General features: G+C 41.4%; 1 protein-coding gene across 1 annotated transcript in view; it reads left to right on the forward strand.

Annotated features, from left to right (window-relative positions):
• LOC128563566 (uncharacterized) overlaps window positions 1-27961 on the forward strand; it is an 856840-nt gene that overhangs the window by 292455 nt on the left and 536424 nt on the right. The window contains exons 9-10 of the mRNA XM_053558951.1: window positions 7659-7742; window positions 16233-16305. Coding sequence (XP_053414926.1) covers window positions 7659-7742; window positions 16233-16305 — 157 coding nt within the window. The remainder of the gene's footprint in view (window positions 1-7658; window positions 7743-16232; window positions 16306-27961) is intronic.

The following is a 27961-nucleotide window of genomic DNA, read 5'->3' on the forward strand; positions in this document are numbered from 1 at the left end:
TTCCCTTTCTTGGAATCTTTGTCGATGACCTAACTCTGCTGCAGAAGTGGACGCAGAATAATGTGGCTGTGAGTGAGCCTAGGGCTGGCACACTGGGGACCAGAATCCTAAGGCTGGGGGGAGACATTCCTGGATGGAGCCCTGAGAACTCAGCACTCAGCAAAACTGCTCCCAGGCAGCCCTGTGAGCTGGGGTATCAGGCCCGACGTCAGCCTCCAGTCCCTGCTCCCAAGGCAGAAGCTGCAGAGCTGCCTGACTGCTGAGCTGCCCGAGTGTCTGGCTGAGCTGGACTCAGCCTCTCCCTCAGGTGCTGCCCACGGGAGGAGTTGAAATTGGCCCCTCCACACTCAGGCAGCTCCCATGTGGCTCCAAACTCTCTTTGTGTGCAAGGAGATTTTGTGTGCCCCTACTTGTCATGAGGAAGTGTTGGGTCACAGGGCCCCTGAGCATCAGGGGGAGCCCGCACGCTCCCTTCTTCACAACCCACAGCGTGATGTGGGTGCAAGTGCCTTGTGCGCAGGTCCCCTGGCCAGTGAGCCTGGATGACACGCAGCAAGGGAGCCCAAGGAGGGGGGAGTCATGGCTGGGGGGCCTCTCTCCCGGGCATTGGCTGTGCCTTGCACGGAAATGTGCTCAACATAACAAAAAGGGGAAGGTGGGCAACTGGGGGCCTCTCTCTGGGGAAGCACAACATGTGGAAGTCAGAGACTGCCCTGGGAGGACATTCCCTGGCTGCATCCTCCACATCGTAGATTTCCTGGGGGGGTTTGACGTCAGGGAAGGGACAGTCCACCCCATGAAACGTGCAGGATGGGAATGAAAACCAACTCCTGGAGAAAGGCAGTTGACATCCAACTCTGAGGACAGACTGGGCCTTCAGAGGATGGGAGGGGAGAAGGGAACCACTCCAGAGAAAGGCGCCAGAGATCGGCCCCTTGCCCTCCCCAGCATGGCCCCTTCAGAGTCTTCCCCCCCGGCCCAGTCAGCATCCATCCTTCTCCATGGCTCCAGGCCTTCAAGATCGTCCAGCAGCTGCAGTTGCTGCAGGTGACTGCCAATAATTTCTGTTTTCAACCGGACAGAGACTTTCAGTCCTGGTTCCAAACCATGAAGCCACTGGACCAGTACAATATGTGAGTGGCTGCAAAGGTTGGCGGAGGGTAGGGGGACTTTTGTGCATCCCTGCTCAGGACTCTGTCTGGTGGCCAGCTGCAAAGAGCCTGTGGCCGTGGTTCCCTGGTCACCAACAGTCCCTGGGGCATGGTGACTGCTGAGCACCGGGTGTCCAAGCCTGCCAGGCAGACCCTGGGCGGGGGACCTGAATTTTGTTCCTGGTGGCCTCATAGCTGCCTCTCTGTCCTGCAGCCACAACTTCTCCTGGGAGCTGGAGATACCATTTCAATAGGCCAAAACAACATCAAGGCCAAGGAGACCTGTCCTGGGACTGTGTCCACATTTGAGCTACTTTTATTTACTCTCCCCTGCCACTCCCTTACACCCCCCTGGAATCCTGTTCATTTACTCCGCCCTGACACTCCCTTTTCCTGTCATCTATATCCCTTATTCCTTGCTCCTCATCCCTGGCTTTCACTTAAATAAATGCATGTTCCATATTGTTATCAGTTTTCTTCATGATTTTTCTCTATAGCTGTCGTGGCTAGTCTGTATCATTTTGAGAGTGTGCTCTGTGAACGCATGGATGCCACAGACATGAAACTCTTCATGATCTGAGGCTGTCGCTTATCTATGTGAACTCAAGGGAGCTGTGTGGAGCTCCATCTCTCCTGTATAGAGTTTCTGCAAAGACCACCTCATGAATGACATCTGGAGGATTGTCTCGTATCTGCTTTCAAAAGGCTTCCTAATTCTTTTTGTCCTTCTACACTTCGTGGCATGGATTTAGCACACTTCCAAACTGACTTCGTGCCACCAGTTTCACCCTGATACCAACACCGGACAAAACACCACTTGATCTTTACTACTAAAGGTGGATGTGTTTCACCACAAAGGTCTTCATCCTCATTCTCCACTCATGCTGGCTGAGCAGGGGGAGGAAGAGGAGAGGTTGGTCCAGCTGAAAAGGGTGGCTGGCAAAAGGGGTGCACGTAGGTTTCTCTATGGTGGTAGAGTTTGTCCTGCCGACTCCACTAAGGAGACGCAGACGGCCTGAAGGGTTATGAAAATGCCAGAACAGATGTGTTTTTTAGAGTTCAGTTGTCATAGAACAATAGACTTGGACGAGATGACCATCAATAACAGCTTAATTGGTGCTGCCCAAGCCACATTTTCTGGACCCGAGGACCATCCTACACTACCGTGGCTCAGATGGTCTGGATTAGACTAGTAGTAATTTCTTTTCTACTCCTATTGATTAGTTTGCTAGCAGCAGCACTACCCTAAACTTACACTACCTGGTGTTTCTCACTAGCTCCTCCATGTGCTTGAAGCATCTTCTGTTGTCATTTGACTTTAGAGTACTAATGATTTTAATTCCTCCTCACCACAATTTGAGGGAATGTGTGTTGGAGAAACTTCACTTTTGATAAAAAAAATTTTAGATTCTCTAAAGAAGGTTTTAGTCTCCTTCCTCGTGGTAGTGCTGGAGGAGAGTACAGACTCCCATGGTTTGTTCTGTTTCTTCCTTCTAGTTTTTTCGGAAATGTGTAATGGAATGTAATGGTAAGGCAGGATTCTAGCACCAGACTCTCCGGATTCTCTCCCAGCTCTGTGACTTACTCTTTGTGAGTCCTCGGGAATATTATTTAAGCAATGGCTCCTTTGCCTTCACTATGAAATGAAGATCGTGTTAATAAAATTGCTGTGGGCATTAAAAGGGTTTGTATTTGTAAAGTGCTTTATAATGCGGTTGGCACATTGTGTCACCCTTATAATTACATACAGTCATACAAGTAGTTCTCATTTAAATTTTGTGGTTGTTAAGTTGTAATGTTGTTTTAAAAATATGAGTCCTATTTTTCAGCTCAGAGAGGCTTAAGAATAGATTCTTTAAAAAAGGGAGAGGCTTTTTTGGCTCAAGGAGTAGGGTGCTGGCCCCACATAATGGTATGGCAGCTTCAAACCAGGGCCTGGCTAAAAACTGCAAGAAATAAATAAAGAAAGAAATAAAAATAAAAAAGTGAGAGGCTTCAGGTGAGACAAAGATTTGGCTGGGCACAATAGCTCATGGTTGTCATCCTAGCATGCTGGGAGGCTGAGGTGGGTGGATTGCCTGAGCCTGGGAGTTGGAGACCGGTCTGAGCAAGATGGAGACCTTGTCTCTATGAAAAATAGAAAAATTAGATGGGCAAATGGTAGGTACCTGTAGTCACAGCTATTGGGGAGGCTGAGGCAAGGGGATCAGATCATTGAAGCCCAGGAGTTAGGGGTTGCTGTGAGCTCTGACACCACAGCACTGTAGCCTGGGGCAACCATGTGAGACTGTCTAAAAAACAAGAAAACCTACAGACGTGTGCCATCCTCAGTGCACCACCCCATGCATTCTTTTCACTTGCCACCTCTTCCCTAGCACAGCTTAGCGGCTACCCCAGAACTTATGGCCATGTCAAAGCCTATGCAATCTTTCAGTTTAGTTGACCTCGTGGCTACAGGTACCACCCCTGCTTTACCTTGTGAAATAATCGGAATCCCACTAGTGCTTTCCTAGGGGGCACTGCCGCTCACCTCTTGCAGCAAAATTATCGCTGAGTTTTCAAATGAAGGAAAAACCCCCACAAGTTTGTGCCTATGTAACCAACAAAACTTCTAAACGGTGCATCAAAGACCAGGGGGCCTCAGTGTGTACATGCAGTTGGGTCCAAAGACGCTTGAGGAGCTATACAGTGGTTGCTGTGAAAAGGGAGCTTAACTTTAAGGTTGTATACTGTGGTGCATTGAGCATTTCAAACCCACTACAGTAACATCAGTTTTGTTTTGCTTTGTTTTGTTTTTTATTCAGTGAATTATACAACATCCCTCACAGGAATCAGCAGGAATGGAAGATAAAGAGTTCCTAAGACAACATTCAACACACACATAACTTTTTAGAAGCGTCATTGCATATAAGGTTTTTTAGAAAATATTTCACTTGCTCCTTTCCTCTGTTTTTTAAAAAGTCATTTGTAATGGCCATTTTCTCACCCCTCTGTTTTCATAAGTGCCAATTGTAAGGTTGTTGTAAAGGTTCCTTCTTGTAAATATTTCTGACAATAGTGGCTATCAATGATCTCTAATCTTAACTCATCGATGATTCAACTAACGCACTGTAAGGAAATCTGTGACAGAGACCTCAGGACACAAGAAATTTGAAATTATTTTGTTTTATGGAATATTGCAATTGTATGAATTTGAATATCTAGAGGAATGCACACATAAGGTTAGCCAAAGAGAGAAATATCACAATCATATTGTTATTTCAGATACAAAGAGCCAATGGGCTGGAAGTGAAATGGTTCCCCAAAGAAAGCAAACAATGGACAAGACTCCCAGAATTAGAAATGAGAATTATTTTATTAGTACTAAAATAAATTGCTTGTAAGTCAAATCCATGTACTTTAGTATAGATACGTCTTCATATCCTCAGATAGGAGAGCACCGTTATGCAGGAAGGACGCACTTCGTGATATTTCTCGATAATAATCGTGTTAACCACCTATCCTAGTGTGACCCAACTAATGTAAATAAAAGCTAAAGCATATTGGTTATACTCTAAAAGCAACCCTATTTCCTAGGCTTCACTAGGACCTTGGCTAGGTCCTTTACCCTCCACTTTTATGTTCTTTTTTTTGAGACAGAGCCTCAAGCTGTCACCCTGGGTAGAGTGCAGTAGCATCACAGCTCACAGCAACCTCCAACTCCTGGGCTCAAGCGAGTCTCCTGCCTCCGCCTCCCAAGTAGCTGGGATTACAGGCATCTGCCACAATGCCCAGCTAATTTTTGGTTGCAGCCGTCATTGTTGTTTGGTGGACCTGGGCTAGATTCTAACCCGCCAGCTCAGGTGTATGTGGCTGGCGCCTTAGCCGCTTGAGCCATAGGTGCTGAGCCCACTTTGCATTCTTTCCATGTGGGGAGTATCATCTCACTACTTATTCTATTTTTTTTTTTTTGAGACCGAGTCTCACTATATTGCCCTCTGTAGAGTGCAGTGGCATCATAGCTCACAGCAACTTCAAATTCCTGGGCTTAAAAAATTCAATTGCTTAGCCTCCCAGTAGCTGGGACTACAGGTGCCTGCCACAACGCCCAGCTATTTTTTTGTTGCAGTTGGCCCTGGCTGGGTTCCAACCTGCTAGCCTCAGTGTATGTGGCTGGCCCCGTAACCACTGTGCTACAGGCACCGAGCCATTACTATTTATTCTAACATTTTTCGTCCAGTAGCTTCTCCTAAACCATTGGCTGCCCTCTTGGCTCAGACCCAAAGGGCCAGATTATCCCCCTACACATTACCCTCTCTTCCTATCCACCCGGATGCATGCATTCCTTGCCCAGGTGACTGATACCAGTACCTTGTTTGCCTCACCTTCTGGATGAGACCTTTCCCCCTCTTTTACAGAAGGACATAGCTTTGCATTCTAGGCCTTTTCACGGAGACTATGGGTGAGCTGTTAATATAACCTTCTCCCCTCATCCGCAGACAAGGTCTCTGTCTGTCACCCATGCTTCAGTGCAGTGGTACCATCATAGCTCACTGCAGGATTGCTGGGCTCAAGCCGTCCTCCCACTTCAGTCCCCCAAGTAGCTAGGCACACACCACCATGCATGGCTGATTTCTAAAATTTTTTGTAGAGACCAAGTCTCACTGTGTTCATCCAGGCTCATCTTAAACTCCTGGCCTCAAGTAATACTCCTTCCTTGGGCTCTCAAACTGCTAGTATTACAGGTGTGAGCCAGTGCACCCAGCCAGTGTGACCATATTTTAAAGTTTAAACAGTACTACAGAATTCATGTATAATATCACCTATAGGATCAGAGAGATGTTTTCCCCACAATATTATCTAAATATGAACTTGTGAGTATAGGTTACCTATCTTTCATGGGAAGAGATAGTTTATACACTTTAGTATGCCTGTCTTCTGAAGTAAATCTTATTTCTTCTTTTAACTTGTTCAACAGACTGTGGAAAGTTGCATCATAAACCCCAGAGCAAATCATATGTTTCCCCTCATCATCACTGTAACATAGTAAGATTGGTAACTCAAGCCAGCATCATCTAGTCTTTCCTCATATAGCTGGATTCTTATTATTTTCGCTTTAGAAATGGTCCAAGACCGTTGGTCCTCCAAACTCTTTTCTTACTGTTGGTATGTTGAATTACATTCTGAGAGTACCTGTAGAATGAATTATGAGGGTTGATTGTATATTATAATTGATACTGTTTCTTGTGGGTAGACAATTAGCTTTAGATTTTAGTCTCAGTTTTATGTTTTTTTATTAAGTTTGTGAACTTAGGCAAGTTCCATAAATTTTTGTTCTGTTATTTCCTCATGTATAGTAGAGGTATAGTGGAAGCTGCAATATTCTGCTTACTTCATAGGCTTCATATGATTATGTGAGATTATGTAGGAAAATATTAAACGCATGTAAGATGGAAGTAAGAAACCTGAGGATAAGTTTTTAGCTTGAAATATAATGTTTAAAAGATGATCTGGAAGAAAGGGGACTAATAATTGTTTACTGTGTGCCAGGCATCACTTTTAAAATACTTTATAATTTCAAAGTAATAACTATGGCTAAGGCGGTGGCACCTGTGGCTCAGTGAATAGGGCGCCGGCCCCATATACCGAGGGTGGTGGGTTCGAACTCAGCCCCAGCCAAACTGCAACAAAAAAATAGCAGGGCGTTGTGGCGGGCACCTGTAGTCCCAGCTACTGAGGAGGCTGAGTGAGGCAAGAGAATCGTCTAAGCCCAAGAGCTGGAGGTTGCTGTGAGCTGTGATGCCAGCACCCTACCACGGGCAACAAAGTGAGAATCTGTCTCTAAAAATATATATATATATATATATATATATGGCTGAGGAAGAAGAGAGGAAAATGACGTCAATTGAATCTATAATATTTTATTCTTGGGGAAAAATATGACGCAAGAATGATAAAATGAGAGAATTTAATAGCTCTAAATAATGAGCACAAAGAAACATTTCTGTAATTTTCAGAGAAAATCCACAGCAAACATAGTGTTATTCTTTGAAAATTACAGAAATATTTCACAACTTTTGGAGACAAGGTATTATTCTGTCGCCCAGCTTGGAGGGCAGTGGCATCGTCGTAGCTTCTGACCTCAGCAGTCCTCAGCCTCACCCCTCTGAGGACCCGGAACTGCAAGTGTCTGCCACCTTGTCCGGCTGATTTTGTTTATAGAGATGGGTTCTCGCTGTTGCCTAGTCTGGTCTCAAACTCCTGGCCTCAAGTGATTTTTCTGCCTCAAGACTCCTAAAGTGCTAGGATTATAGGCAGCAATCACCATGCCCAGCAACATTTCTAAAATAGAATATCACCTTTTGTCAAGATATAATAAGTGTTTTAGTTGACATGCTTATGTATCTTACAGAATCACAATATATATCAGTGTCGTGGATAAGAAAACAGATTTTCACGTATTTAAATAGACAGTAAATTTTTTTGCAATTGAATTTTGTTTCATTATGTTACTTTTTATCTCCACAGGTTTATAAAGTTCTGGTCTCAGTGGGCAGGAGTGAATGGTTTGTCTTCAGGAGATATGCAGAGTTTGATAAACTTTATAACACTGTAAGGAATAGTCGTTTTATAAGATTTTTGTTTAAAACAAAATAACCTGAGAAAATGACCAAATGAGAGAGATTTATTTGAATGATTAAATTAATATTTGCACATATCAGATAAGAAGAAAGGGTAAGATTTTTCAAATGCATTGTAACTCTAAAGAATTCTTAGAGAAGAAGATGAACAGATACCATTGAGAGGTTCCAAATAAATCATTGAAAGTAAGAGAACTAGATAATGGCTTAAAGTTCATGCACGAACTTTATGGCCACCCTGTACATTTTACTGTCCTAGAATGTTAGAAATCAATTGTTTCTACCTACCTCTTTGATAATGGTTAGTCATCAAGATATTTCTGTTTAAATTGCCCAACTGTAAGGTTTAAGTTTGAAATTATGTCATGTACCCACTCTCCTTTCATACTTAGTTACAAGGTAAGTCTCAGGTTCCAGATTTTAAGTACCTCACACAACTGAAATGTGTATAAACTTTCAGAATTTCTGATAGTTACCTGGGATGAGAGACCCTAGCTATTTACTTAAATAATTAAAACCTATTTTTATGCATTCATAGTGCAGATATGAAATAGTATTCATAATCTAGTGTTTGCAGTGCTCCTAGTACATACTTTCTAGAGTAGGCCACAGACCACCTCTGTTGTGATACATCAGGCCAGATCTTACACAGGTACCAATGTTTGTGGACAGTGTTGCCTTGAAGATCCTACACAGAGGCCCAAGTGATAGGATTACAAGATAAGCCACTGTTCCCTGCCAAAGTTCCACTTTTGAAAGAAGTATAAGCCAGTAGAACTTTGTGCATACAAATAAATACCTTCCATGATTTTCTTTTTGAGACATAGTCTGTATTGTCCTGGATAGAGTGCTCTGGCATCACAGCTCACAGTAATCTCAAACTCTTGGGCTCAAGTGGTCCTCTTGCCTCTGCCTCCCAAGTAACTGCGACTACAGGCACCCACCACAATGCCTGGCTAGCCTTCTATAATTTTTTTTGTTTCTTGAGACAGAGTCTTATTTTCTCACCTTTGATAGAGTGCTGTGGTGTCACAGCTCAGGCAACCTCGAACTCTTGGGCTTAAGTGATTCTCTTGCCTTAACCTCCCAAGTAGCTGGGACTATAGGCGCCCGCCACAATGCCTGGCTGTTTTTAGAGATGGAGATCTCACTCTGGCTCAGTCTGGTCTCGAACCTGTGAGCTCAGGCACTCAACCCACCTCAGCCTCCCAGAGTGCTAGGATTACAGGCATGAACCACTGTACCCAGGCTGCCTTCCGTAATTTTTAAAAAATGGTTTTATTTTGGAAACTGAGTAAGAGTTGAACTGTTCGTTCTGCTGAAAACTCTTAGATACCTGTTATCTGCATGTTCATCCTTGTTTTGAGGATTGTAAACTCTGTACCCACTGGGATACCTAGTTATGCTCAGGGAAAAATAACATTACAATATCTTTCTCATATGAACACAGTTTATATGATCTTCTTAGATAAGCCGAAATTTTGTTTAAAGAAATAGTAGTAACGGTGGCGCCTGTGGCTCAAGGAGTAGGGTGCCAGCCCCATAGACCAGAAGTTGCGGGTTCAAAGCTGGCCCCAGCCAAAAAAAAAAAAAAGAAAAAGAAATAGTAATAACTGAAATTTGAGACTTCTTTCTACATTCTGCTTAAAATATTTTATAGGCTACACTTACTTTCTAAACTTACCTTTAGCAGAACTGTTCATAAAAGGAAGGGGTGTACAGGGAATTTCACCTAAAAACTGAGCAGTATGGCGATCCATCCCAGTGCTGCACTTGAAGTTGGTTTTATGAATTAAATAGCTGATGATCTCATAGACAGAGTGTTAATATTTGTGTACCTTTGGCCGGGTGAGGTGGCTCAACACCTGTAATCGTACCACTCTGGGGGGCCAAGGTGGGTGGATTGCTTGAGCTCAAGAGTTCCAGACCAGCCTGAGCAAGAGTGAGACCCCGTCTCTGAAAAAAAAAAATAGCTGGGTGTTGTGGTGGGCGCCTGTAGTTGCAGCTACTTGGGAGGCTGAGATAAGAGAATCACTTGAGCTCAAGAATTTGAAGTTGCTGTGAACTGTGATGCCAGGGTATCACTCTACCCAGTGTGACAAAGTGAGACTATATCTCAAAAAAAAAAAAATATATATATATGTGTGTATATTTGTATATCTTTAATAATAAAGGTGAAGTAATAAAACTTGTATGAGCCCCTTCCCCCATGATCACTTATTTTCTCTCTTCTTTGAAATGCCCTGTCTTTAAACTTTTGCAGCAGAATTTTTTAATATGTAATTCATTTATTATCATTCATCTCCCTTGTTGCTCTTCTATATCTCTTCCTTTTTTCCATCTTTTTCTTACTTCATTCCTTTTTGTGTCTACCTCTGTCTTTTTGTATAACTCCTTTTAATTCTGCCTCCTGTGGTGAGGGGCAGGAAATAAAACAGAAAAATGGTATCAGTTGTGTTCTTTGAAACTGCAGACATGAGGTTAAACTTGGCCTGTATTTCAAAAAACACAAATTCTTGAACTATTCTCCTTTTAGAGTAAAAGAAAAGATAAAAAATATAATAAAATTTTCCAAACTGTAAGCATTTTATTGTCAGCTTAAATGTATATTTGATGACTATAGTTTATATTTTTAAACTTTTTATTATAGAAATTGTCGAATACATGCAGAAGTAGATTAGTATAAATATAGAAAGTAATATAACGTAACTGTACCACTAGCCTTCAACAATTACCAGTACATGGCTATTCTTGATTAATTAATCTCCATCCTGTACCATTCCATCAATGATTTTGACACAGATCTCAGATATCATTTCATTTGTAAATATTTTAGTGTACATCTCTAAAAGATAAAAATTCTTTTTTTTTTTTTTTGTTGAAATAGAGTTCTACTTTGTCGCTCTTGCTAGAGAGTGCCATGGTGTCATAGCTTATACCAGCCTCAAACTCTTGGGTTCAAGTGATCCTCTTGCTTTAGCCTCCTGAGTAGCTGGAACTACAGGTAACCCGTCACAATGCCTTGCCATTTGTGTTTTTTTCTTATAGAAATGGGGTCTTGCCCATGCTCAGGCTGGTCTTGAACTTCAGAGCTCAGTCTACCCACCTTGACTCCCCAAAGTGCTAGGATTACAGGAGTGAGCCACTGCACCCAGCCAAAAGATAAAAATTCTTAAAACCAAAACCACTATCACATTAAAAAAAAAAAAGGGGGCGGCGCCTGTGGATCAGTCGGTAATGCGCCGGCCCCATATACCGAGGGTGGTGGGTTCAAACCCGGCCCTGGCTGAACTGCAACCAAAAAATAGCTGGGCGTTGTGGCGGGCGCCTGTAGTCCCAGCTACTCGGGAGGCTGAGGCAAGAGAATCGCTTAAGCCCAGGAGTTGGAGGTTGCTGTGAGCTGTGTGAGGCCACCGCACTCTCCCGAGGGCCATAAAGTGAGACCCTGTCTCTACAAAAAAAAAAAAAAAAAAGAACAGTAATGCCTAGTATCAAATATCTAATTAGAGTCCAGGCATGGTGGCTCATGCCTGTAATCCTAGAACTCTGAGAGGCTGAAGCAGGTGGATTGCCTGAGCTCATGGGTTTAAGACCAGTATGAACAAGAGAGAGACTCCATCTCTAAAAATAGGCATTGTGGTGGGTGTCTGTAGTCCCAGCTGCTCGGGAGGCTGAGGCAAGAGAATCGTTTAAGCCAAGAGTTTGAGGTTGCCGTGAACTATAACGACACTCTGCCAAGGGTAACAAAGTGAAACTCTCTTTTTTCTTTTCTTTTCTTTCTTTCTTTCTTTCTTTTTTTTTTTTTTGAGAGGGAACCCTACTATGTCACTCTCGGTAGAGTATGTGGTGCCACAGCTTATAGCAACCTCAAACCCTTGGGCCCAAGAGATTCTCTTGCCTCAGCCTCCCAAGTAGCTGGGACTACAGGAGCCCACCACAACGCCCGGCTATTTTTTTTGTTGCAGTTGTCACTGTTGCTTAGCTGCCCCAGGTCAAACCTGCCACCCTTGGTGTATGTGGCTGGTGCCATAACCACTGTGCTATGGGTGCCAAGCCAAAACTCTCTCTCTCAAAAAAAAAAAAATCCAGTTAGTGTTCAAAGGACTGGTTAATAGCTCTATCAAGTGTCTTTTTCTTTCTTGTGGATTTTTGGCTGGGGCTGGGTTTGAACCCACCACCTCCGGCATATGGGGCCAGCGTCCTACTCCTTTGAGCCACAAGTGCCGCCCTATCAAGTGTCTTTTAATCACCAAATTCCTCTTTGCCTCTCTTTTCTTTCCTCTACAAACTTTTGTGAAAAAAAGTCTTTTTCTGGGCGGCGCCTGTGGCTCAAGGTGTAGGGTGCCGGTCCCATATGCCGGAGGTGGCGGCTTCAAACCCAGCCCTGGCCAAAAGAAAAAAAAAAAGTCTTTTTCTTTTTTTATAGATTTTCCAGTTGACAGTATGCCTATATTGTAAAGTGATTAATGCATTCTTTTATTCTTGGTATTTCGAGGTGTTAGAACTGTAGTTTTTATATTTGCGTGTGGTTTTTGTTTATATTAAGTTTATGTTATAAATATAACCCATTTTTGTGACTTTACTGTCTCAAATTTAATTTCTTCAGGGCCAAGATTACCTTCTCTGGGGACATGCAAATCTGATATGAATGCATTAGAATTTTTTTTTTTTTGAGACAGAGGCTCACTATGTCACCCTTGGTAGAGTGCTGTGGCATCACAGCTCAAAACCTCCACCTCTTGTTTTCAAGTGATTCTCTTGCCACAGCCTCCTAGTAGCTGGGACTACAGGTGCCTGCCACTGTGCCTGGCTATTTTTTTTTTTGTTTTTGTTGCAGTTGTCATTGTTTAACAGGTTCAGGCCAGGCTCAAACCCACCACCCTCCGTGTATGTTTCTGACACCCTACCCACTGAGCTACAGGTGCCGCCTGAATGTATTAGAATATTAATAAGAAGGCTAGAGCAGAGGTTATTTAAAGCAAAATCCATCAGCTTTTTTTTTCAATATTTAGCAAAAATTTAAAGCAATGTTTCTATATCCATTGGCACAGAAATTTCACTTCTAAAATTTTATATACAATACTCAGAAAGCATTATTTAAAAATCCAAAGATGGGCTCAGTGCAGGAAGTTTGAGTTGTATGGAGGCGAGCCTTGGAGGCGGTGGTGTGCGTCCACTTCCAGGGTTCCTTAACTTTTGATTCACTTGAGATTCACGCTAGGAGGTGCTTCAGAATGTCTTCATCACATTTTGCCAGTCGGTTCAGAAAGGATTTCAGTACTGAAATGATTAGGACTAAACTTGCTCAAAGGAAATCACTGTCTGAGAAACAAAAACAGACATAAGGAATATGAACAAAATAGACTCTTTGGTTTGAAAGATGTCAGCATTCCAACCTTGGAAGGTAGAATTCTTGTTGAATTAGATGAGACATCTCAAGAGCTTGCTCTAGAAAACGCCAAGCCAAGGTCAATAAAAACTGTTCTGTGTGACCAACGAAAACAAACGCTCCAAAAATACAAAGAAGAAAAGCAACTACAAAAATTGAAAGCACAGAGAAAGAGAAAGCTAAACGAGAAGCGTTTAAAGTGGGTTTTTATAGACCTGATACGCCTGGTTTCCTTTCATCAAACCTGAATGCTATGAAAGCTGGGCCACAAAAGACTTCTTCTGTATGGATTACAAGGTCAAAGGCCAAAGACCTGTTTGGTTTGTCCTAGGAGGCTCACTCGTACTGCTCGAACATCACTCCCAATAATGGGAGTATGACCAGCAGTATGACCTGGTCAAAGACAAACTTCTGAAAACAAAGTGTTGGACAAAGAGGGAAAAGTTGGACAGCCTGTAGTGTCCACGTCGGTGAGAATGACCTGATCTGCTGCTCAAGCAGCAAAGCAGGTTGCTGGAGCAGTCTCATCCAGCACAGCAAGAAAGCCATTCTCAAGAGCCACTGGTGACAGTGAACCAGGAAGAAAGGCACCAAATAAAGGAAGACCCGCCCCCCAAAAAGAAACAAAACCTGCAAAGCCCCTGGATGGTCTGAAGACCTATCAAGTCACACCCATGACTCCCAGAAGTGCTGACGATTTCTCGACACCCAGTTTTACACCTGGACCCCTTGCAAAATAGAAGAGGATAAGACTCAAGAAGCAACAAAAGATATTTTGGTGCTAAAATGTAAAATGTCAGCTACTGAGTTAGTACAGCAAGATTCAAATAAATTACAACATCCTTTGGGTTCTCTAACTGTTTGGAATGAAGAACAGGTCTTAAATCATAATAAATCTATTAAAAAGTCAAATGGCCTTCCAGTAACAGAGGTCCCATCACTTGAAATGAAGGAAGGACAGATATGTACCATATTTCAGAAATATCCTCCAGTCAGAAACTGAGAAATTAACAATGTCAAGTTGCCTTCAGGGGGAGAAGAAGCTGAGATCGGACATTCCAGATGATGCTAAAGATCGTATTCGCACAGCAGTTGGTCCAACAAGACTCCTTATGAAGGAAAGGGTCAAACAATTTGAAGGACTAGTGAATGATTGTGAATATAAACAAGGTGAAAAGGAGATTACTCACACAGATCTGGACAGGTTCTGGGATATGATTAGTTTTCAGATAGAAGATGTAAAGCAAAAATTCAACAATCTGACCAGACTTGAAGAATCTGGGTGGCAAAACAATAGTAATGCAAGCATTTTAGTTTTCAGGAAAAAAGTCATCTCAAGTATGGTGAATAAACCAAAACAAATTCTTCCACATGATGGAGGAAGAATTGCAGCTAGAAATCGCTTGGCTGCAATAAAAAGTGCAGAGAGAGAGAAGACGAAGCTGGGAGAACATGCGGAGGCAGCAGCCTCTAGGATGCCAAAGGAGATTGATAAAATAGTGTTTGATGCTGGATTTTTCAGGGTTGAAAGTCCCGTTATATCATTTTCAAGACTTTCCATTTCTTTTGAACATCCTTCTCAAAAGACGTTGAACACCTAAGTCTGTCAGCAAAGCTGCGTCTCAGAGCAGGGGTGCGGTGGGCCTCCTAGGACAAACTGCATCACCAGAGAGTTCCAGTCCTTGGAGTACCAAAAATGAACACGATGATAAGAAGACTTTGTTCGAAAATACTCCTGAAAGCCAGAGCAACCTAGGAGAAGATGCTCAGTGTCCTGGATCACAAGATTTAATCGAAGCGAAACATGATGAAAATAGGGTAAACTTTGGCGTGCATTACTTACCCAGTGAAAGAATTGAGTTTGCCTCTTCTTGCTGGTGGAGTAGCAGATAATATTAACAAAAAAGAAGAAATTTCAGATGTTGTGGAAGGAATGGAGCTAATTCTTCAATTATATCAGACGATGTTTTGATGAGTAGCCCTGAAAAATTTAAACCATCACAGAATATCCTCTCACCAGAAGAGGAAACTAAACTTCCTCCGTCAGTACTATTTGATAATAAAAGTCTCACTACTGAATGCCTTGTTGATTCAACAGGCCTGAACTGCAGCAATCCATTCACTCAGCCAGAGGGCAGACATTGAGAACATTCCGGATACATTTCCCTTGGTGGTGACCTGATCTCCTTTTCACCTCTAATGCCTCCCGTTGGCCTGGGCGCTGGAGGGGGGCAGGACGTGGAGCCCCGGACTCCGACCCGGGCTGGAGACCCTACCTGGAGCCCATCGAGCGTGGGCAGGTGTCAATACATCAGCTTTTTAAGAAAACTGTTGTTGGCCCAGGACCTCTAGCTTAAGCGGCCAGTGCCAGCCACATACACCAGAGCTGGCAGGTTGGAATCCAGCCCGGGCCCGCCAAACAATGACATCTATAACCAAAAACTATCCGGGCATTGTGGTGGGCGCCTGTAGTCCCAGCTACTTGGGAGGCTGAGGCAATAGAATCACCTAAGCCCAGGAGCTGGAAGTTGCTGTGAACTGTGATGCCATGGCACTCTACCCAGTGCAACAGCTTGAGGCTCTGTCTCAAAAAAACAAAAAAAAAAAAAAAAAAGAAAAGAAAGAAAACTATTGTTAATCTGTTCATGTAGAGGGAACACAAAAGATCACATCTCCTCTTGAGGTAATAAATGGTGAGTAACATGTACTTACACATCAGATTCTCGTCCAAGCACTTAACATCCAATCTCCTCTAAGTCTCACAATAAATCTGTAAAGGAATTGCTAAAATTACTTCCATTTCACAGGCCAGAAAACTGAGGCCCAGAGATGTTAAGTAACTGATAGAAGGCAACACAGATACCAAGTGTTTTATTGGGGCAAATAAAGATGCTGAGTCAGTGTGTGGTTTACTGGTATAACTTAATACTGTGCACTGGGTGGGCATCTGTTTAAAAGTGTTTTAGAATGGGTTTTCTTCAAAATCAGGTTATATTTGGTTTTGGTGCATGCATAACTAGACCACTTGCAAAATTATTTGTAATTTGTAATGTTATTTTAAATTTTTTTTAGTTAAAGAAGCAGTTTCCTGCTATGGCCCTGAAGATTCCTGCCAAGAGAATATTTGGTGATAATTTTGATCCAGGTAAGCTGTAACTTTATAGACCAGGAATTAAGTGGTAGTTCAGGTTTGAAGAAGTCATGAGCATATTCATTGGACTGTGTCATAGTGCAGGACTTTAGAAAACTAATTGATCTTGTGCTTTATGAAAATACTGCTTCTGGAATGTGCTTACTGTGTGCCAGGTGTTTTAATTTATTCAATCCTTACAACAAGCCTATAAGGTAGGTATTGTTGTCATTATTAGATAAGGAAACTGAGGCACAGTTAGGTTCATTATTTTGCTCAGGGTCACACACACAGGGTAAATGGCAGCTTCGGAAGTTAAACTCAAGCAATCTTGCCTCAGATAAATTTAGTAATCGCTAACTTAGGGGTACTTTTCTAACTTTAAACAATGCCAGAAATGGAATTTATTTTTACATTTAGAAACTTTTTATTTATTTATTTTTTTTGAGATAGAGTCTTGCTATGTCACCCTCGGTAGGATGCTGTGGAGTCATAGCTCACAGCAACCTCAAGCTCGTGGGCTTAAGCAATTCTCTTGCCTCAGCCTCTGAAAGTAGCTGGGACTATTTTTTTGTTGTAGTTGTCATTGTTGTTTAGCAGGCCCAGGCTGGGTTCGAACCCGCCAGCCTCAGTGTACCCTAGCCACTGAGCTATGGGCACTGAACCTATATACATATGTATATATTTTTTGGGGGGTGGGGGGCAGAGTTTTATTTTGCACCCTCGGTAGAGTGCTGTGGCATCACAGCTCACAGCAACCTCCAACTCTTGGGCTTAAGCGATTTTCTTGCTTCAGCCTCCCAAGTAGCTGGGACTATAGGCGCCTGCCACAACACCAAGCTATTTTTTGGTTGTAGTTGTCATTGTTGTTTGGCGGGCCTAGGCTGGATTTGAACATGCCAGCTCCAGTGTATGTGGCTGGTGCCCTAACCTCTGAGCTACAGGGACCGAGCCCAAGATAGATGGATCGATATATATATATATTATATATATATATATATATTATATATATATATATATTATATATATATATAATTTTATATAATTTTGTTCTACATAGTAAGATACATAGTTCAAGCATTTCTTTGGTACATGCTGAAAATATTTTTGCTATTGTAATGAGACAGATTCTAGTAATCATATTGCTGAATAATGTCACATAATAGTCTGTTCCACTGTGTGTAAAGTTTATTGTACTTTGTAAAAATCCTTATACATGCCATCATTGGCATTTAATTTAAGGGTAGCAGATACTAGGATTGTAAAAATATCCTCTTTTAGGCTTTAAGTATATCAATTTGTCTAATTTCCCATTATTTTATTTTATTTTTTATTTTGCATCAGAGTCTCACTATATTGTCCTCGGTAGAGTGTGATACTGTCACAGCTCACAGCAACCTCCAACTCTTGGACTTAAGTGATTCTCTTGCCTCAGCCTCCTAAGAAGCTGGGATTACAGGCGCCTGCCACAATGCCTGGCTGGTTTTGTTTTTTCTTTTCTTGTTGTAGTTATCATTTGGCAGGCCTGCACTGGGTTCGAACCGCCAGCTCCAGTGTATGTGGCTGGCGCCCTAGCTGCTGAGCTACAGGTGCTGAGCCTCTAATTTCCCTTTTTTACTCAATTTGAATTAAAGAAAGATAGATATAGATATGTAGAAAAAAATTACAAAATATTCTCTATGTGTTCTCTATGGCCACCTCTTTGTAACATACACAGTCTTCTCCCTTACTCCTGGAGAACACAGTCTAAGGGATCTGTTGTGTTAAAGTTTTTCCTATGTGTGGAGACTTTTAGAATACCCTGTAGTAGGCACTGCAGAGAGGAGAGACCAAGTAGAGAGTGGGAGGCTGGTTAAGAGAGTATTCCTACCAGTCATGGCGTTAGATAATGAAAACAGGGACTCGAGTGGGAATAGGGTTAAAAAATGAGCCGTGTGCAAAAGCTCTTCTAATGATAAATCTGTAAGAAATTTTGATAATTGCTTAGTAATGCCACATAAAGAAGAGAATGAGAGATAAGTGAAGTGTCAGGTATGATCTGACTGAGAAAATTAATTAATATGAAGTGGCAGAAAGACTTTAAGAAAAATCAAACGATGCTAGTGATGACACTTGAACTTGGGTTGGAGTTCTGTAGGGCCCTTAGTTGAATCGTGAAGACAGTCATTCCTTCAAGGAATGAAGGCACAAAGAAGTAAAAGATCCGCAGCTCTACTCCTTTCTTATAAAAGACAAGATACCAGACTGAATGCCCAATGGTACCTATGTTTTAATGAATTAATTATTTGACACTAAAAATGGATTTTTATTGAAAAGCCATTTGCAGTCTATCTTAAAGTGTGTTGTATATGATTTAGTAACAGTGAACTACATTGTATGTAACAGAAATCTTGAAAAGCATTAGGGATAGCAAATGTAAGTCTTAATGTAAAAATTCAGAAATAGGTGTTTGGTTAAGCCTTGCTGGGGAAACAGGCATTCTTACATTTTGCCGGTAGGAATGCCAAATGGAAATCCATGTCAATGGAAATTTGGTAACATTTAGGAAAACTGTATGTATTTCACTTGGACCAAGAAATTACATTTCTAGGAATCTATCCCAAAGATAAACTGCACATAAAATGATGTATGTTCAGGGAAGCACCAGCCCCATATAACGAGAGTGGTGGGTTCAAACACAGTCCTGGCCAAACTTCAAAAAAAATAGCTGGGTGTTGTGGCAGGCACGTGTAGTCCCAGCTACTTGGGAAGCTGAGGCAAGAGAATCCCCAAAGCCCAAGAGCTGGAGGTTGCTGTGAGCTGTGACGCCACAGCACTCTACTGAGGAGATGATGAAGGAATAAATCAAAACTGGGACTTTGAGGAGGGAGAGGCTAGGGGACCCAACAGAAGTGGAAGTTAAATGTCCCTGAGTGAATCTTGTTCATTGTTTTGACTTTGGAACCATGTATTTGTTTTACATAATTTATGTATGTATGTATGTTTGAGACAGAGTTTCACTTGGTCACACTTGGTAGAGTGCTGTGGCGTCTTACCTCACAGCAACCTCAAACTCTTGGGTTCAAGTGATCCTCTGGCCTCAGCTTCCCAACGCCTGGCTATATTTTAGAGGCAGGGTCTTGCACTGGCTCAGTCTGTTCTGGAACCTGCAAGCTCAGGCAATCCATCCACCTCAGCCTTCCAAGTGCTGGGATTACAGGCATGAGCCACTGGGCCCAGCCCTTGTTTTACATGATTTAAAAACAAAAATTAAAATACAATAACAAAGAGACCTCTAACAATGGAAAATAAACTAAAGGAAAAAATAACCTAACTATATTTTGATTTTTGTTGTAAATACTTAGAGAATAATTAATCATTAGAATAATAAGATTTTGACTATATCTCATGGGTTTATATGCCAAAGACAAAAACAAAAACCTTCAAAGAAGTTTTATATGGCATTCGATAGTAAGTTATATAAAGTTGTTATCCTGGAATTATGTTAATGTCATGGGAAACAAGATTTTAGGCAGAAGAGGAAAGAGAAACAAATATGAAATCAAAGATTTTAAGTGAAAATCCTATACTTTTTGCTTCATTTTCAAACATAACATGGAATCATAATTTTTTTCTTTTTTTTACATTTTCAAACCGTATGTATTAGTGTTCTCTCCTGGAAATGCCTAAAAGCAGTAACAAATAAGTAGCAATCAACAACCCCAGCATTCAAGTTGTGATCTCTCAATACCATTTTCCTCTCAAGGGAACCAGAGTTCCTGGAAAACGGTCATTTCAGCTTCTGGGCAAGCAATGTACAAGATTATCTCAAGACATCTTGCCTTAAATTTTCACACAGAAGCAATCTGCAATTACTGAAGGTTTATCAAAACTACAAAAGAGCTGAATTTATGGGAGCTTTAGTTGAGCAAAGATTGGACAATTAGAACATGGAGAAAGAGTATTGGAGTGGGTTAGAACACATTAATATATAAAGACCCTTGAGTTCACATGGACTCTTCAAAAAAAAAAATAGAACAACTCATCAAATACCTTAGAGGTTACTAGATTACTGATTTTTTATTCTTGCAATCAGTCAAAGAATCAAACATTTATCCTTGTTTGGTATGAAACATAATTTCTTTGTACCAAAGAGCTAATGATGGAAAGTAGTACTTCTTCATAGAAGAATCAACAGCTCATAATTGCAAAAGGAATGACAAAACGGGAAGAATCACTGTATAACTTCTGATGAGTTAATGGATCTAGGCACAGACCATCAATGATGAAAGCTTTACTGGGGCAGGAGAATCCACTTCCAAGATGACTCACTCTTGTGGTTCTTGGCAGAAAGCCTTCTTGCATGTGGGCTACATAGCCTTCGCTGTCCTTTCAACATGGCAACTGGCTTTTCCGGAATGAATGATCCAAGTGAACTAGCAATGCCTTTTATGACCTGGACTTGGAAGTCACATACCATCACATCCACCATATTCGGTTAATTCAAAGATAGTCATTAGTCCAACACACATTCAAGAGAAGAATTAAGCTCTGTCTGTAGATTGGAGGCAAATCGAAGACTTTATGGACATTGTAAGATGATTTCATGTTTTTTAAAAAAAGATATTACCAGCAATACACATTGATGTATTTAAAAAAACAAAACCACAAAGTTGTCTAAAATTGCTTTAAAATACTCCAGAAAAAAAAGTGAAGAATAGGGATAAATGAGCCATCAATACCAGAATGTTGGTATGGTAATTTTTAAAGCAGGGTAATGAGTACATGTGGTTCATTATGCTCGTCTGTCACCTTTTGTGTATTTCTAAAATTTTCCACAGTGAAAAGTTAAAAATAAATTCATACCTTAGAAAACTATCCTGAAATTGCCCCCCCCCCCCGCTTTTTTTTGAGACAGAAAGCTGTCGCCCTGGGTAGAGTGGCATGGCATCACAGCTCACAGCAACCTCCAACTCCTGGGCTCAAGGGAGTCTCCTGTCTCCGCCTCCCAAGTAGCTGGGACTACAGGCACCCGCCACAACGCCCGGCTATTTTTTGGTTGCAGCCGTCATTGTTGTTGGGTGGGCCCAGGCTGGATTCGAACCCGCCAGCTCAGGTGTATGTGGCTGGCACCTTAGCCGCTTGAGCCACAGGCACCGAGCCTGAAATTCCCCTTTTAACTTTATTTGTGTTTGGCAGCCATCATCCTGAGTTTGTTTTACATCTTTCTGAGTCCTTGGGGTGCAGCACAAGCCTGTGTCTTCATTTTCTTTTTTTATTTCTTTATTCTGATGGTTGCCAACCTCTGTAAGATGAGTTTTATGTGCTTGAAGGCTTAAGAATGATTTCTGCTTATATTTTTCAAAGTTAAAATTTTATTTTGAATATAAGATTTTTTATAAGGCACACCCAAAGGAAACCATATTTCTTTCTTTCTTTTCTTTTCTTTTTTCCAAGACAGAGTCTCAAATTGTCACCCTGGGTAGAGTGCTATGGTGTCACAGCTCGCAGCAACCTCAAACTCTTGGACTCAAGTGATTCTCTTGCCTCAGGCTCCCTCCCTAGTAGCTGGGACTACAGGTTTCTGCCAGAACTCTTGGCTTTCGGCTTTTTTTTTTTGTTTCCATTGTTTTATCTGGCCTGGACTAGGTTCAATCCTGCTAGCCTCAGTGTATGTGGCTGACACCCTAGCCACTGAGCTACAGGCGCTGCCCGGAAAAGCTGATGGGATCCTGATATCAATATAGAAACCACTTTTTTGTTTACCAAAAAAGCTTATTGTTGAAAATAACAAAATGGCAAAATTATAAAGAAATTGAGTTCATTAAGGGGTGGTTTTATGAAATTTAGAGAATGTGAATTGCTAGAATGTATAAATGGTTGCTCAGTATTTTCTTTAATTGCAAGTATTTAATTATTTATTTAACATATATAAATATATATCTATCTACATATATATTTTTTTGAGACAGTCTCACTGTGTCACCCTCAGTAAAGTGCAGTGGGATCACAGCTCACAGCAACCTCAAACTCTTGGGCTCAAGCTATTCTCTTGCCTTAGCCTCCCAAGTAGCTGGGACTACAGGTGCCCAGTACAACGCCTGGCTGTTTTTTTTGTTGTTGTGCAGTTGTCATTGTTGTTTAGCTGGCCTGGGCTGGGTTGGAACCTACCAGTCTGGATGTATATGGCTGGCACGGTAACCACTGTGCTATGGGCACCGAGCCTATTCGTAAGTATTAAGTGCCTTGTAAGACATTATGTTAAGGGCTAAAGATCAATTTTTTTTTTATTAAATCATAGCCGTGTACGTTAATGTGATCGTGGGGCACCATATACTGGTTTTATAGACCGTTTGACACATTTTCATCACACTGGTTAACATAGCCTTCCTGGCATTTTCTTAGTTATTGTGTTAAGACGTTTATATTTGGGCGGCGCCTGTGGCTCAGTGAGTAGGGCGCCGGCCCCTTATGCCGAGGGTGGCAGGTTCAAACCCAGCCCTGGCCAAACTGCAATAAAAAAAATAGCCTGGCGTTGTGGCGGGTACCTGTAGTCCCAGCTGCTCCGGAGGCTGAGGCAAAAGAATCGCGTAAGCCCAGGAGTTAGAGCTTGCTGTGAGCTGTGTGAGTGAGCCACGGCACTCTACCCGAGGGCAGTACGGTGAGACTCTGTCTCTACAAAAAAAAAAAAAAAAAAAATTTATATTCTACGTTTACTAAGTTTCACATGTACCCTTGTAAGATGCACCGCAGGTGTAATCCCAGCAATCACCCTCCCTCTGCCCATCCTCCCCCCTCCCTCCCCTGTCTCTCCCCCTTCCTCATCCCCATATTCTTAGGTTATAACTGGGTTATAGCTTTCATATGAAAGCCATAAATTAGTTTCATAGTAGGGCTGAGTATATTGGATACTTTTTCTTCCATTCTTGAGATACTTTAGTAAGAAAAATATCACAGCTCTATCCATGTAAACAAGAAAGTGGTAAAGTCTCCATCTTTCTTTAAGGCTGCATAATATTCCATGGTGTACATATAGCACAATTTATTAATCCATTCGTGGATTGATGGGCACTTGGGCTTTTTCCATGACTTAGCAATTAGGAATTGGGCTGCAATAAATATTCTGGTACAAACATCTTTGTTATGATGTGATTTTTGGTCTTCTGGGCATATATCTAGTAGAGGAATTATAGGATTGAATGACTGATCTATTTTTAGGTCTCTAAGTGTTCTCCAAACATCTTCCCAAAAGGAATATATTAATTTGCATTCCCACCAGCAGTGCAGAAGTATTCCCTTTTCTCCACATCCACGCCAACATCTCTGGTCTTAGGATTTTGTGATATGGGCTAATCTTACTGGAGTTAGATGATATCTCAAAGTAGTTTTGATTTGCATTTCTCTGATGATTGAGTATTAATTTGCATTCCCACCAGGAAGGCATGATCCTTCCCTTAAACAGCTTAGATAGAAACTCCTTTTTTTTTTTAAGACAGAGTCTCACTTTATCGCCCCTGGTAGAGTGAAATGGTGTCATAGCTCACAGCAACCTCAGACTCTTGGGCTCAAGCAATTCTCTTGCTTCAGGCTTCCAAGTACCTGGGACTATAAAGTCTGGCTATTTTTAGAGGTGGGGTCTTGTTCCTGTTCAGGCTGGTATTGAACCTCTAAGCTCAGGCAGTCTACCTACCTTGGGCTCCTAGAGTGCTAGGATTACAGGAGTGAGCCACCACATCTGGCCTAGCTATAAACTTCTTTTATTACTCAATATTTACCTCTGCTTATTGAAGACAAATAAGTTTGTACAAAATAAAAAGACTACTTCCTATTTCAGTCCCAGTCTTTGAGTTCTACTGAAGTCCAGACTTCCTATCTACCCAGGTCTTTTTATAAGCCTTGTTGTCATGTCAGCTGTCCAGGATATTTTTCTTAAGAGCTAATCCCTAGATAGGTTGGGAATCTCTTTGCTCTTGAAACAACCTGTGAGTTCTTTGCTGTTAGTACCCTTGGTGTGCCTGTATGTAGTGATTTGTTTAAATTTCTTCTCCACTAGAACGTGAAGTTCTTTTTTTTTCCTTTTTATTTATTTATTTTTTATTGAGACAGAGTCTCACTTTGTGGCTCTCGGTAGAGTGCCATGGCATCATAGTTCACAGCAACCTCCAACTCTTGGGCTTAAGAGATTCTCTTGCCTCAGCCTCCCAAGTAGCTGGAACTACAGGCACCCGGCACAACGCCTGGCTTTTTTCTGGTAGAGATGGGGTGTCACTCTGGCTCAGGCTGGTCTCGAACCTCTGAGTCCAGGGTAGTCCACCTGCCTCTGCCTCCCAGAGTGCTAGGATTATAGGCGTGAGCCACCCTGCCCAGCCTAGAATGTGAACTTCTTGAGGATAGTTACCAGGTATTAATGAAACATTTTTGTATTTCCAGTGCCTTGCACATTTTAAAGTGTATAATAGATGATTAATGAATGAATAAATGAATGCTTGTATGCCATTTTCACCTGAGTGACTTCTTTTAGAAAGGCTATTCAATATTAGGTTAAAGCTTTTAAATATCACTTACTGTATCACTGAAACTTCTAAATTATCAAGGATTCCAAATAAGGTAGAATAATTTTGTTAGCTAGCTTCCCACGCCCTTTCTTTTTTAGACGACCATCACAAAGTGGTATAGCTGGAAGGATCTCTTATAGATCATGAGATAAAGAAAGGGGGCATTTGTTTGCGGTTAGAAAGCCAGAAAGCGGCACAGGCAAGATCCAGAGTTAGGAGACTACTTCAGTGTCCTTTGCTGTGGCAGGCCGTTATACTAGTAGGAGTCGTCATGGTGACTGTGCTGTTATTTGAGTTCCTATCTATACAGTAGTGCCTTTTACCTCTATTTTGCAAGACGAGGCCATTTTCCCGAGTCTCATAGCTAATCCAGGGCAGAATCAGACTTGCCAGGTCATCCGTCTTCAGAGCTCATTCCCTCAGCTCTTTACTGTCTGCTTCGTGTGTAAACATAGGATGCCTTTAAAAGCAGAGTTCACGGCATTGGTCGTAAAACCCAACATCTCCTCAGTCAGTCCGATGATTCTTTCCTCTGCCCCACACTGTTGAGGATAGTGTCCTTTTGGATGATTTTTCATGAAGAGCAAAATGATAGAAATGGGAATAGTTCAGTTTAATACTTATTTTGGAGACTAAAGCTTTTCATTTTATTATCTGAGCATTGAGGGTTTTTCTGAATTTCTAATTGAAATTTCTTTTTAATTACAACAGATATGTTTGTGTAAGTTCTTCATTAGAGAGATTTTAAAAATGCCTACTATAATTCTTAACACAATATCTCAACCTTATAAAAATTCTTGGCACTTAATCCTATAATGGCATGGTACACATTTTAGTCTTTTCTGGAATTTTTTCAGATATTTGCATGCTTAATGTTGATCTAAAAAAATGAAGCTTGGAATTGTTCCTAAATTCTGACTGCTGCTGAACTTCTTGTTTGATTGCAGACTTTTTTCTTTCTCTTTCCGTATAGGGCCTCACACTGGGATTTCAAAACTGTTTAGTTAGTGATGAACTAGAAAGTCTGTAGCGCTTAGTGCAGCGCGGTCTATAGCTCATTGAAAAAAGAAAACTCCCTCTGTTATCATACTGGTCTCCAAAAGTAAAACATCTTTAATAATATCCACAGAAGAATTTAAAGCTCCTTCCATACAGTCATTAAAATTTACTTTTAGGGGCAGTGCCTGTGGCTCAGTGAGTAGGGCGCCAGCCCCATATACCAAGGGTGGCAGATTCAAACCCGGCCCCGTCCAAACTGCAACAACAACAAAAAAAATAGCCGGGTGTTGTGGTGGGCACCTGTAATCCCAGCTACTCGGGAGGCTGAGACAAGAGAATCGCCTAAGCCCAACAGCTGGAGGTTGCTGTGAGCTGTCATGCCAGGGCATTCTACCCAGGGCAACAAACTGAGACTCTGTCTCAAAAAAAAAAAAAAAAAATTTCTTTTAAAGGCAGCACCCATAGTTCAGTGGGTAGGGCGCCGGCCACATACACCAAGGCTGGTGGGTTTGACCCGGCAGGGGCCAGCTAAACAATAATGGCAACTACAGCACAAAAATCGCCGGGTGATGTGGCAGAAACCTGTAGTCCCAGCTACTAGGGAGGCTGAGGCAAGAGAATCGCTTAAGCCCAAGAGTATGAGGTTGCCGTGAGCTGTGATGCTACAGCACTCTGTAGCTCAGAGGGTAACATAGTAAGACTCTGCCTCCAAGGAGAAAAAAAATTTTCTTTTAATATTCCCAATGCAGTCATTCATATTAGTTCTTCCTCCCATGTTCCTACGTCCAGCTCTCAAGAAATAACTGTTTTTCAAGTACAGTTTTTTATTTTTTATTTTTTTTAAACAGAGTCTGACTATGTCACCCTTGGTAGAGTGCTGTGGCATCACAGCTCAGAGCAACCTCAAAACTCTTGGGCTTAAGCGATTCTATTGCCTCAGCCTCCCAGGTAGCTGGGACTATAGGTGCCCACCAGAATGCCCGACTATTTTTTGGTTGCCGTTGTCATTGTTGTTTAGCAGGTCGAGGCTGGGCTCAAACCTGCCAGCTTCAGTGTATGTGGCCGGCACCCTACTCAGGAAGCTACAGGCCCAAGCCTCAAGTACAGTTTTTGATGTAATCCTCACATGTGCATTGTCTGGTGACATGAAAAAATGTCCTTGGAAGAATCTTACAAGATACCTGAAATTCTTCAGAGAATTCATAGTTGACAAAAAATGTACCAAGTGCATCAGTCCAAAAGTCCGCACCTAATTTTATATTTGTTCTTTAACAGCCATACTTAACATATAAGAAGTAGAAATAAACCTACGTGACTGGAAATAACCCATCAGTTTGGGGACAAATGGTGTACTTTAAATCCTTTATTGAGTGGATTTACTAAACCAAAATTCATTATTAAGTGACATAATGTTTGTGGGTTTTTATTCAGATATTCACTATTAGGAGGCACTTTATCAAGTCACATTTCTTCAGTTTTTTCTGTATATTTCTTAAGTATTAGGGTTTAGGATGATGGCTTTTTAACCCCACATTTAATAAAAACAATAGCAGCTAATGATTACATCCTAACCATCTGCCAGACATTCTGCTATAAGCTTATATGCATTACTGTGTGTCTCATTTAATCATATAGCAGCATTTTGACATATGAATACTGTTGTTATCCCCATTTTAAAGTAAGGATTTAAGTCTTAGAAAGGTTTAAGGTCATCCAATAAGTACCAGAGACAAGATACTTGCTTAAAGTTTTCTAATTCAAAGAAAGGCTTATGCTTCACATTTATTACTAAACTGCTATTATATGACCCTCAATTATCAACAAATAAAATACTTAGAAGATGCTCTACAAGTACTTGTTAGGACAATGTATCCATACATTTTCAAGGGGGTTTTAACAATGAGGGTTAAACCAGAGTTTTGGTAATACTCAGTTAATCAATTAATCACTATTCCCCAGTTGCAAAGGATTTCCAGTAATACTTATTTTTGTCATTTGTTTTTTAAAAGTTAGCATGATAGTTATTAGTGTTAATTTTTATTCTTTACTTGACAGTACATGAGGAGTTAGACAAAGCAAAGTAGTTTTCTAAGTTTTGTAGTTGAATGTATTCACAATCCAAAATAGATAGCTTTTAA

Source organism: Nycticebus coucang, chromosome 13, assembly GCF_027406575.1.
Source record: "Nycticebus coucang isolate mNycCou1 chromosome 13, mNycCou1.pri, whole genome shotgun sequence".
Classification (NCBI taxonomy): domain Eukaryota; kingdom Metazoa; phylum Chordata; class Mammalia; order Primates; family Lorisidae; genus Nycticebus; species Nycticebus coucang.